We start from the raw sequence: 12,497 nt of genomic DNA, 5'->3' as shown, positions 1-12,497 counted from the left end.
GGGCCGTTTAGTTCACTGATTCGAGTTTTTAATTTAAATTAAGATATAATTTTATATGATAACTTTTTATTCTAACAAAAAAGTTAGATTGACTGTTTTTAGAGCTTTTTACTATAATAAAACTCGAATCGGTAAAATAAACAGAGCCTAAACTCTTTCTCTCTCAAGTTGCCATGTGGCAACCTTCCCTCTCTTACTTTTTTTTTTTTTTTGCTCTTTACTTTTTCCTATCTTCATTCTTTTTTTTTAATTTTTTTAATGTTTTGTTTTTCTTTTTTTCTTTTATGAATTTTTTTAACAATTTGATTTTTTACTTGTTTTACTCCTATGAAATTAGTTTCTAATGCATGTGTTTCCATTTTTTTTGTCAATGTTAAAATAATTTTCTTTAAATTTATCCTTACTTAATTTTTGTCTGTATAATTCCCATCATATCAAAAATTATCTTTACACGTATTTTTAATACTAAATCGTCTTCTTCTAATTCACAATTATGTAGATTTGTTTTATTACTAAATGTTTAAAATAAAAAGAAAAGTGTATTTTTTTCAATTAAAATTTTAGAAACTTACTTTTAAAATAAATTCAAAAATTCTTAAATGGTTGTATAAATAAATTTCTCATCACCCAATAAATAATAAACTCTTCGATATTTTTAATACGGCAATACGTGAGTACTTTCCCACTGTTAGTATTTTTATAAAATTAGGTTATGAATATGAATTTACTATTTAGTACCCAAATGATAAAAACCCAACCAATAAACCATAATTATTATTACTTTTAAAACAATTACAAAAATCAAAACTACAATCACTTCAACAAACGACAGCTATCGCTAAAATCAATAAACTACAACAACTCTTAAATAACGACAAAACAAAAGGGGGGCTTAAGCCACCGTATTTGACAAGAGTCGGCAGAGATTGAGTCCACGCGCTTGCAGCTGAAGGTGGGAAAGTTGAAAGTCAATTTGAACGTAAAGACGTTTTCTTCTCGAGAGTTTTGCGGATGTAAATCTCGTCTACACATTCGGTACTTTGGTTCACGAGTGTTTTCACTCGCTCTCAAGCCAATTGGGTCCCACGATTTTTCTTTTATTTTTTTGCCCTTCTTCGTTTCTTCCTCTAGATCTCGTGCACGGACACGTACACCAGAATAATGAAGCAACTACGAAACGACTGGCTTTTTGCCCTCTAATTTTGTCGCACTGAATACTAAATAAATTAAATTCAGTTTATTTTACTGGTTTAAGTTTTATTTATTTAAATTGTTTAATTTAAATAAAAAAAATTAAATTATACAGTTTAAATTATAGTTTGAATTAATGTTTAGATGTATATAGTTAAAGTTTTAATTTGAACATAAAAATTTGTGTTTAGTTTATATGAAAAGAAGAAAGAGTGGACATTTTTTACTGTTTAAAAATAGTTTGAACGATTAAACTTAAAGTGTGAGTTAACTCTAAATTTAATCGTTTAACTCAGTTCAAACGATGAATATAATTTAAACTGCATGTTTATCAAACGACAATTGCTCACTGTTCAAATAAAATTAAATTGAACTAAACTAGTGAAATAAACAGAGGCTAAAACAATTCTAGAGCGTGATTGTCTATTTTAATTCATTCGCAAAATGACTAAAACAACCTTTCTCTTTTTTTTTTTTTTTTTTTGTATTTCATGAGAGCAAATTTATTGTGGTGAAACTAAAAAAATATTTAAGTATAAATTGTTAGGCAAAGTCTAAACTGTCCCGCACCGTACAATCCTACAAACTCAACTCTTTTTTTAATATATATTTTCATGTAACACTGTTTTTACGTGTGTGTGATTTATTTAAGTGTAATACTTAATTTTATATATTTTTTACTAGATTTTTTAAATGCTACATTTAAACAAATTGAGTATTATATACATGAATAGATGATGTGAAAAAAAAAGGACTGATCTAGATGTTGGATTTAAGACATTTCCTAAATTGTTAAACGAAAATGATTATGGATAAAAAAAAAGAGTAAATGTGATTGAACCTAAGTGAACTACGATAGATATCCCAATTTTATTTACATGGGAAACAAACGAAATGAAATTTTTTTTTTTTTTTTTCTTGAGAAGATATGAAAGATTGATTTAAAAATAATAATAAAAACGAGATTCAGAATCAAATATATGTAGAAAGAAGATTAATTTAAATTTAGAATTGGGTAGTGTTTCACTTGAAGTAATGTTAGGGGGCACTAAATTCTTGGATTAAAAGAACATGCATAGCTGATGCGATAAATCAATCTAATTGGTAATCTAAAACCAATATTTAGATACATGATATATATACTTTTCAATTGATGGTGGAATGCTTTAATTTGATAGACAATTTGTGTATGATTAAGGAAAATTTGATGGTAACAATTTGAAGACGGAATCAAAACAAAAACTTATCTATTTTTCTGTGTTTTAAAACTAAAAGTTCAAACGAGTATAGTCCACCTATTTACACAATTATACATGTTTACAAATCAAATCCACTGTTTTTTTTTTTTTTTTTTTTTTTTTTTTATTACATTTTACAAAAAAAAACCCCTTTTTTTTTTTTTTTTTTTTTTTTTTTTTATTGCTGGAAACCAATCAAATCCACTTAAAATACCATTGTCATTCTCATACAAATTGTATACTTCTTGGTGCAACATTTAATATGTGTCAAATATTCATATTAGAATTTACATTCATATAGTGCAACCCACTATCACAGTTCTAGATTGTAAAGTTCAACTCTTTATCATTTTGAGTGTGAAATTAAGTATACTATTGCTCATGTGACGGAATATTGATGGGAACATTTTTTAAAATAAAAAAAAAAAAGAAGAAAAGAAAGAAAAGTGACATTTCATTGGATTCAAAAGCAACAATAGTAAATTGGAGATGACGAGGATCATTTTGAAAGTGGCTTTTAAAAGAAAAAAAAGAAAAAAAAGAAAAACTAATAAGTCGCAAATTGAGGCATTTGTAACTAAAAATCAATAGAATACAAGCATATTATGGTTATGATTATTGTTTGTGAGGCATTTGTACCTAAAATCAATTGAAGACAAGCAAAAAAAAAATGAAAAACAAAACAAAATCAATAGAAAACGTATGTAGTAGTGCACTCAGATAGACACAATGGTTATATAAAGTGCCTTAATAATACTAGCAAAGAAAACCCTTTTTTTTTTTTTTTAGAGTTACGACGTTTGATAATGGACTATGATGCAATTGTCACTGGAACATTGGCTTAAATCTTAACCCTACATGATTGCATCAATTAGCCAAGTACAGTTATACTAGTGTTTTCCAGGCGCATCGCCATAAAGTTTAGTCTCCGGACTGCACATCGACTTTCTCGTTATTGTGATTGTGCGGAGCAACGTACTCGTTAGGACAGATCTAACTTATCTTGCAGGTGGGTTGCTTTTCATTTGAACCGTTGTTTTCAGCGTGTTCATCGGCGAGTGGTCACACTCTTATGGTGTGTTGATCCGCATGCTGGCGAGAATCCTCTGAGAGGCGCTGGCTCCATTCTCCATTGTCCTTCTGGAATGGCTCCGCTCAGATATGGTTTCCGTTCCACCGTCGATGACTTGCTTTCAGTGGATCTTTCTTTTATTTAGTTGTAATAAGGGCATTAATGTTTCCTCCCCTTTGGTGTATTTTTTTGTCTTACTTTAGTATTTTTGTTTCAACAATAACATAGGCGATGTTCTCTGCTTGTGTCTCCCACCTGTTTGTAAACAGTATAGTGTATGTTTTCCGACTATAGTTCTTTCTGTGTCGTAGTGTGATTGTCTCTGTTACGTAAAATTTAAGGGTTGTTCTTTTAGAGTGTAACTTGAGTGTAGTTTTTGAGTTGAATTTGAGTTATAACTTGAGTTAAAGTTAGAACTTGAATAAAGTTGAGTAAAATAGAATAAAGTTAAAACTTAAAAAAACGTAAACTTGAATAAAGTTGAAACTTGAGCTGTCTTTTTTTAAATTTTTTAGACAAAAGAATATGCTCTTAGTCTCGGTCGACTAGACTAGTCTATCGACTGTTTTGGTATTGTTTAATGAGCAATGATCAAGCTTAAGGTTTATGTGCGTAGCAAATCTTTTCTATGAGTCTCAATAATTATATTCACCTCCGTACTATTTTAATCTTTACTGGTGAATCCAGTCATTGATTTGGAGTCGAATTTCTTTATATCTAAAACCATTTGTGTCTTGTATAATGTTTCTTGTGAAAGGAAATTCCCCATTTCAATAAAAAAAATTCTCTTTAGTTAAATAACTAGCGAGTTAGGTGGTGGATGGGAGGTCTCACATCCTTCCTTAGTGCATGAAATGGTGATCAAGCTCACTATGTGATCCCCAAACTCACTTTTTGAAATCGGGAATCTGCACACATAAAAACCCATACAGCAGGATAAAATTTAGATTTGTGAAAAAAACCAGGCGACGAAAACCCAGGAGACACAAATAAAAGTAACTTGTTTGAAATAAAAAATAAAATAAAATAAAAAATAATTGGATTTGAAATGTTTGACATTCTTGGTAAAAGTTCATCATATTCGGTCGGTATGGCCAATTTCGTCAATTGCAATCGGAACAGGAGAGACGTGGCAAACGATTGACCCCTCTTGCTTCTCTTTTTTTTTTTTTTTTTTTTTTTTTTTTATAAAAAAAGGGCACCTATTGCTTGTCTGGTTAAAGAAGAAAAAAGAATAATTGATTTTTTTCTTCTAATTTTTAATCAAAAAGGGTGAAAAAAAATGAAAAGAAAAAGGAATTCCCGACGTTTGGGGGAGAGTGCTTTTAATACACGCCCCACTCTCTCTTCTCTCTCATTTCCTCGGTTTCTCCATCTTCTCCTCCTTCTTCCTCTTCGCATATTCCCCTCTCTCTCTCTCCTCTCTTTCTCTCTCTAGCTTCTGCGAAGGTCTCATCTTTCGCTTTCAATTCTCAAAGCCGGAGAAACGTTCTGCAGATTTAATCTTCTCGTGATTTATCCGATCTCGCTCGAAGCCATGAATCCCGAATAGTAAGCTCAATTTTTCCTCGATTTTATTTGTTTATTTGTTTCGGGCATGATCGTGATCTGGAGGTCTTAGAACTCTGCTATTTGTTTGATTATTTAACGGATTTTATTGGATCTGGTGTAATTTTTTCTTAATCGTTTCTTAAATTGCTCTTTTTTTTTTGCCATGGAATTTTTTCTGCCTTTTTCTTTTCCTTGTCTATGTTAATTGGATCGACAAGCTTTGATTTTGTTTGTGGATTAAGATCTAGGTTGTTCGGAATTAGATCCGTTGGCTGGCGTGGGTCAAAATTAGGGTAGCGAATTTTTGTATGAGAATTAGGAATTTGATCAATTGGGGTTATATCCGCAGATTTGTGCAGAATTAGTTTTGAGCATCTGGGTTACATGTTCTAAATGATTGTAATTTCTTCGAAATTTTTGAACCGGAAATTTTGCGGGGTCGTTCTGGAATGTTTACATTTTTTTTCTTTTTAGAATCTAGGCATTGATAAATTTTTCAGTTTCTGTGGCTGCTTTCATTGATGCTTTTGTTGTAATGGTAGCGCGGATAATAATGGTTACGATGTTTTGTTAGAATTCTAGGCTTTTACCGCAGTATGATTTCACATTTGTTTTCTATTTTCGTGAAGAAATCTATGATCTTTATTGAAGCTGAATCTTTTATCCCACGATCACATTCCCATTTGAAGATTCTCGCAAAATATTTATTCCCTTCCTGTGTTCTTTGTATGCAGCGACTATCTTTTTAAGCTTTTGCTCATTGGAGATTCTGGTGTCGGAAAATCCTGTTTACTTCTGAGGTTTGCTGTAAGTTACTTCCCTTTCTCTCTTCTGAGATACGAGAAACAATAAGTTAGGCTTCTGTATCAAGAGTTTTTGTATTTGCACAGAGAAGCAAATTAGTGAATGTTTGTCTTTCTTATTTTAATATTGCACAAGTTGTAGCGGACAAACAATTTTTCCCCAGTTATGCCCTTTGTTATGCTAGCATTGCTGGTCATGGTATTGTTTATTTATTTATTTATTTTTGGCTGAGTAAAGAATTTATTTTTGACAACATATGGCGGTTACTTGGGGCTAAATAGGTGGCTCTTATAGAATTTGTGTGTGTTTATGTGCTTCCTAATTAGCGATTTGAATATGCAATTGCCTCATTTAACCTTCAGTTTGGTGCAATTATAACTAGTTTATATTTTACAAAGATCACTGCGGGTTCCTGATTGTCTTCTATATTTTGGAATTCTAGGATGATTCGTACCTGGATAGCTACATCAGCACCATTGGGGTTGACTTTGTAAGCTTCTGTTTCTCTACACTATTGGATCAGATAACTGATTTCTTTGTCTTAGAAAGCTCTAATCTCTGTATTGGTGTGTTTATATAGAAAATCCGTACTGTGGAACAAGATGGGAAGACTATTAAACTTCAAATTGTAAGTACATCAATTTCTTATTGTTTATTGCTTTTCTGATAATGCTTCTAGTATCTGCAATATTATTATTTGTATGAAATTATAATTTGAATTATTTGCATGAAATTATAATTTGATCAACTAAATTATTCATTAACTTTGTTTTGATATGATAATCACATATCTCTCCGTCAAACACTCTTATGAAGTTTTTGTGAACCTTGTTTGTCCTGGTTTCTGCTACTGCAATTGCTGATTGCCATTTGTGTTGTTGTCTGGACATGCAGTGGGACACTGCTGGTCAAGAACGTTTTAGGACAATTACCAGCAGCTACTACCGTGGTGCACATGGTATTATTGTAAGTGTATTCTTCTTCGTTTCTTCTTATTGTGTTTAGTCTTCATATGTGATATCAGTATAATGTTGTTGGCTTTTTGCAGGTTGTGTATGATGTCACAGACCAAGAGAGTTTCAACAATGTTAAGCAATGGTTGAATGAAATTGACCGTTATGCAAGTGAAAACGTGAACAAGCTTTTAGTTGGAAACAAGTGTGATCTCACGGCAAACAAAGTAGTATCCTATGAGACAGCCAAGGTAAGTCTATGCGATCTTCCCCAGCTGGTTATATATTCTTGTCCCTAGTTATTTAGAACAAACTTCATGCTGCTCTCTTTTGCTCAGGCTTTTGCAGATGAAATTGGAATCCCCTTCATGGAAACAAGTGCCAAGGATGCCACTAACGTAGAGCAAGCTTTCATGGCCATGGCTGCTGAAATAAAAAATAGGTAGTCTTTGATTTTTTTTTTTGGAGGGTACAGTCTTTGATTGGTGTGTCTACCCTTTTTGTTTTTTTTTTTTTTTATGGTTTGACAGGTGAAAACTCGAATCTTTGTATGGTTTTTCTGTTGTGGCATTGCTTCTTTTTTCTTTCTTTCTTTTTTTTTTTTTTTTTTTTTTTTTATAATCATCTCTAAATTCTTTATTTACTTATTACATTGTTGCTGTAGACCGACGAAAGGGAATAAATTATCGAAACAAAAATAGAAACAAACAGGATATGTATTTTTTGTAGAAAATCCGTTACAATAGTCATAGAGCTGTTATGTAGACAGACAGAAACACAGATGGTTATTTTTTTTTTTTTTTTTTTTTTTTTTTTTTTTTTTTTTTTTTTATATAATCGATCTGTTGCAACTTAAGGGGTTTCTTTTGCTCTGAGTATGTGATTGACCATTTTCATATGTTTGTCATTCGTATGTGCAGGATGGCCAGCCAACCAATGAATAATGCCCGGCCTCCAACGGTGCAGATCCGAGGACAGCCTGTGAACCAGAAGTCTGGTTGCTGCTCTTCTTAGAAGGGGAAAGAAAAAAGTACTGGTGGAGATGATATGTTAAACCGTATTTTCTGTGGCATGTAAAACTAGTTCTCTATCTTAATGCTTTGATATAAAAAGATAATTGTCCTTCATGATTTGTCTTTCTTGTCAGCACTTTGTTAAAGCCTTCCATTCTTTTCAATGTATTTCATTCTGAAAAACATTTGTACAAATTAGGAATATTGGTGGGTAGCAGTATTTGCCTTGTTATGTTCCTCTCTATTGTTTCTTACATTTTGTCTGATGGCTCAAACCTAATTTGACTTGCCTTTATCTTTGGCTAAGTGCCAAAGAAACGTGATTCAATTAAAATCAATTTAGTAGGCGATGGACTAAAATCGGTTTTGCTCTTCATGTACGTTTTTGAAATTAGCATCTGTGCCATGGATAATCGGTTTCTCGAACCCTTTCACTAAATATCACTTTTAAGTAGAAAAAAATCTTTCTTGTGCTTTTATGTTTTCAAAGATCCTTTGCAATGCCTTTCGGAGAAGGCAAACCTTTCTCTCTATTTTTTTCCTAAACGGAAAATGACTAATATAAACCAAATTGTTAAACAGAAGTAAACGAGAAGAGAATAGTCTTCAGGTCTATGGACAATTATGGGTCAAACTTTGGTAATAGTGTCCTATATTTCGCTCTTGAGTAAACATTAGGAAAGGAATGTAAACAATTTTGAAACCAAATTAAGCCAAAGTTGGACCATCCTAATCAACTACGATCTGCAAGGAGATTCACTTTATTATTAATAATAATAATTGTCAAAAGAAAAGAACACCCTTTATTGATCGATATACTGCGACTTTCGATGAAACTCCTGGCGAAGCAGGAATTCTGCAGGAATTTTACCAGTAGCCATCACAAGAGCATGTCCCATTCTTAAAATGGTGAAACCTTGTAGTATCTCTAACAATAATTTCCCGTTTCTCTATTGCTGAGATGAACATGGTAGCACTATGGCAATCCCCACAAACTCTCAAGTTTTTGAAAACTCGGATTGGAATCCCCTCGGGCACTTTCAGGAGCCCGAAAGCGATTGCTAGCTTTTCGCTGTGCCGTAACAGAAGCTGCTCTTTTTGCTCCTGTCCCACATCATGCAATGCGAATTCAAGATCAGGAACGTAGCCAGCCAACTTCATTTTCTTGTCCAACTCGTCTAGTTTTTCATGTATAGACGCTAGTTCTGGTTGAACCCTGTCACCTGATCTGAACTCATGAACTACACTCTTTACCTCAATCCAACTGTACCCCGGTGTCTTAACTACCTTATTTTCTTTCATTGCCCGCCAAACTTTTGACACGCAATCCCATCTGCTCGCCGCAGCATAAACATTAGCAAGCTGGACGTAGCCAGCTGCACTTGATGGATCAAGAAGAAGGAGATTCTTGGCAGCATGCTCAGCCAGCTCTAAGTTCTTGTGAATCCTACAAGCACCCAAGAGGGTTCCAAAAATAGCAAGATTTGGTTCAAATGGCATTTTCTTTATCAAAGCTACAGCTTCAACAAGCCTACCAGCTCGGCCGAGAAGGTCAACCATACATGTATAGTGCTCGGGCTTAAGTTCGATTCCATAGTCCCTTACCATGGAGTCAAAATATTGAATACCGGTATGTACTAATCCGGCATGATTGCAGGCTAATAAAACTGCCACAAAAGTGACTCGATCGGGTTTTGTTCCCCCTTTTCTCATCTTATCAAACAGATTGAGAGCTTCTAGACCTGCCCCATGCTGAGCATAACCGCTAATCATTGCATTCCAAGTAACAACATCTTTTCTAGGCATCTCAAGAAACAACTTCTGGGCATCCTCCAAATCTCCACATTTACAGTACATGCTAATCAATGAAGTCCCTGCAGTTGTATCATAACACAAATTGGATTTATAAATCAACTGATGTACTTGCTTGCCCATTTGCAGTGCAGATAGGTTACTACACCCGAGTAGAACACTGCTAAGACTCGACGAATTTGGTCTAACTCCAAATCCAATCATTGCCCGAAAAAGCTTCAAACCTTCCTCGGCGCGACAATTTGCAACATAGCCCGCAATCATTGCATTCCATGTCACTATATTTTTGATAGGCATGTCATGAAACAATTTCACTGCCGATTCAATCTTCCCAAACTTCATGTAACCAGTGACCATTGCAGTCCACGCTACAACACTCTTTTCGGATGCCAACTCAAACAACTCCACAGCAGAGTCCAAATCCCCACATTCAACATATCCCGAAATCATGGCGCTCCACGAGACACCGTTCTTCTCCGGCATCTCGAGGAACAATTCGCGTGCTTTGTCCATCTCTCCGCTCTGGGCAAAACCCGAAATCATCGCGTTCCAAGACGCAGTGTCCCTCACGGGCATCTTGTTAAAGAATTTCATGGCAGAAAAAACACCGCAATTCTGAAGATGACAAACCAACATGGTGTTATAAGAAACAGAATCTGGTTCAGGAATTTTCACAAACAGTTCCTGGGCTTCCTTCATTTTGCCAGGCTTCTTCGAAAACCCAGCTAAAATCGAATTCCAAGTGATCGTAGTCTTAACTACCATATACTCAAAAACTCTAAGAGCAGAATCCAAATCGCCAGATCGAATGAGTCTCGTGATCAGCTTATTCGACGAAACGATATTTTGATCAAGCGGTGGAGATTTATTCACGTAACTGGGGGGAACCAAGTGGGTTCTTTGCGGTAGGGAATTATTGGGCGGAGTGGATTCTTTATGTGGATTGGCATTTCCGTATTGTGGCGTCAAAGAGGAGAGGAAAGTTGCTTGGTGTTTGGTTCGCGGGAAAATTTTGAGCAAGGAAAAGGAGGGTTGAATTGTCGTAGTCCTTCTAAGACAGTTATTCATTTATGATGGTTTTGGTCAGAGGAAACGAATTTCGGAAGTTTTAGACTAACGTCATCCAGAACATAAACGACGACAAGAATGCGACGAAACATTTTGAGAACAGAACAATAGGAAGATGAAAACGACAACAATCGAAAAATGATGGGAACATAAATTAAATCGATGAACGGATGACATGAAAAACGACAGCAACGTAAAAACGACAATGAGGTGCAATTTGACTAGTGGAGGAAAACAATGATAAACTACATAACAACTCTAAAAAGAAAGAAAAGAAAAGAAACAGTAATGTGAAACACGACGAGAGAAAAAAGATAGCAACTATAAACATGACAAACGATATTAAAATAAAACGACGAAAAATGTAATAACGAAGGAAATGAAAAACTAAAGTAAAGGTGAAACGACAACAAATGATGAAACGAACGTAAAAGGCCATAAGGCATCAATGAAAACGACAATCACGGGAAACCGTTGACTGTTGAGGCATTGACTAATGAAGAAACGAACGCAAATCACTAGTAAAATCGAAACAATAGCATAGGAAAAGCCATTAAATAAGGAAAATGAATAATTTTAAAAATTCTCCCTGAATTATGATCCTTTTAACACTTTACTCCCTGAATTTTAAAAAGTAACATCTGTTCCCCCTGAACTTTGTTCCGTTAACAAGTTTTTCTTTTCTGTTACAATGAGTGACGAAATTCGTCACGTGTCAAGCACATTACTCATCTAAGAAGGGTATTATCGTAAATTAACCTGCAATAACCCTTCCAAGCGTCAAAGAAAGAAAACCTAAATCTTGAACAACATAAAGATCAAGAAGAACAATGAATCCAAGACGGAATCATCAGAGTTGAAAGGCTCCAAACAGATACTACAAGAGTCTTCTTCGAAGTTGTCATCGGAAAGAAGCAGCGATTGCGATGAAGACAAAGACGAAGCTGTGATCGCCATTGAATTCTCTGCATAACCAGAAGAAGACGAAGACGAAGAAGAAGCGAAAGCCGCCATTGAAGAGTGAAAGTGAATGAATGATATGCAATGTTGAAGAGAGAGAGTTTATGGAAGAGAGAAGAAGTAGAAGGGAGGTGAAGAAGAAAGGAACCCTAGAAAAAGTGGTAGAGAGGGAAAGAGAAAGTGAGGATGACAGTCAAATAAAATATGATGAATTTTTTGATAAAAATGAGAAATTATCTGATTAGGAGGGTATAAGTGTACTTGCGCTTTTAAATCTCACTAAATAAGTGACATGTGACAATTCCGTCACTTATTATAACAGAATGAGAAAATTTGTCAACGGAATAAAATTTGGAGGGAACAGATGTTATTTTTTAAAATTCAGAGAGACAAAGTATTAAAAAGAGTCACAGTTCAGGGAGAATTTTTAAAATTAATCCTAAGGAAAAAGACGAACTTTAAAATTAGAAACAACGGAAATCAATAACAAAATGGGAAACATCAGTGAATGATCAAATGGAATGGAATGATAAACGACTATAAATAGAATTAACGACTTGAAATTTGAGAAAAACGACAAAAAATGAAAACAACATTAAACGGAATATTAAAAGAAAAAAAATCAACACGTGGATGTTCTCTGGTCGTTCTAAATTTTAACTAAATTCTAACTAAAATGGTTAAAAAAACTATTTTGACTTAAAAACTATTTTAGTTAATAATTTTTTAATGAGTCACTCTAATTTTATTTTATTTTAACTAAACATAAATTATTTTAATATTTTTTTGAGTTTAAAATATAATTAACTTTTTTTAAACTCTTACTTTACGTCAA

The 12,497-nt window shown here is 33.8% G+C and overlaps 2 protein-coding genes across 2 annotated transcripts; one reads left to right on the top strand and one right to left on the bottom strand.

Annotated features, from left to right (window-relative positions):
- The first annotated feature begins 4,799 nt into the window (after positions 1 to 4,799).
- Positions 4,800 to 8,036, top strand: LOC21406780 (ras-related protein RABD2c). The gene is made up of 8 exons (XM_010106528.2): positions 4,800 to 5,052; positions 5,787 to 5,859; positions 6,299 to 6,346; positions 6,437 to 6,484; positions 6,751 to 6,822; positions 6,905 to 7,060; positions 7,148 to 7,251; positions 7,730 to 8,036. The coding sequence occupies exons 1-8, from the start codon at positions 5,039 to 5,041 to the stop codon at positions 7,821 to 7,823; spliced, it is 609 nt and encodes a 202-aa protein (XP_010104830.1). The 5' UTR covers positions 4,800 to 5,038; the 3' UTR covers positions 7,824 to 8,036.
- Positions 8,037 to 8,488: 452 nt separating this feature from the next.
- LOC21406779 (pentatricopeptide repeat-containing protein At4g16835, mitochondrial) lies at positions 8,489 to 10,726 on the bottom strand. The gene has a single exon (XM_010106527.2). It carries the CDS (start codon positions 10,700 to 10,702, stop codon positions 8,690 to 8,692), a length of 2,013 nt encoding a protein of 670 aa, XP_010104829.1. The 5' UTR covers positions 10,703 to 10,726; the 3' UTR covers positions 8,489 to 8,689.
- Between the last annotated feature and the right edge of the window lie 1,771 nt (positions 10,727 to 12,497).

The sequence above is a fragment of the Morus notabilis genome, unplaced genomic scaffold (assembly GCF_000414095.1).
Source record: "Morus notabilis unplaced genomic scaffold, ASM41409v2 Scaffold789, whole genome shotgun sequence".
Taxonomy (NCBI): domain Eukaryota; kingdom Viridiplantae; phylum Streptophyta; class Magnoliopsida; order Rosales; family Moraceae; genus Morus; species Morus notabilis.
Note: the sequence above shows the minus strand (reverse complement) of the source record. Positions and strands in the feature narration are given on the sequence as shown.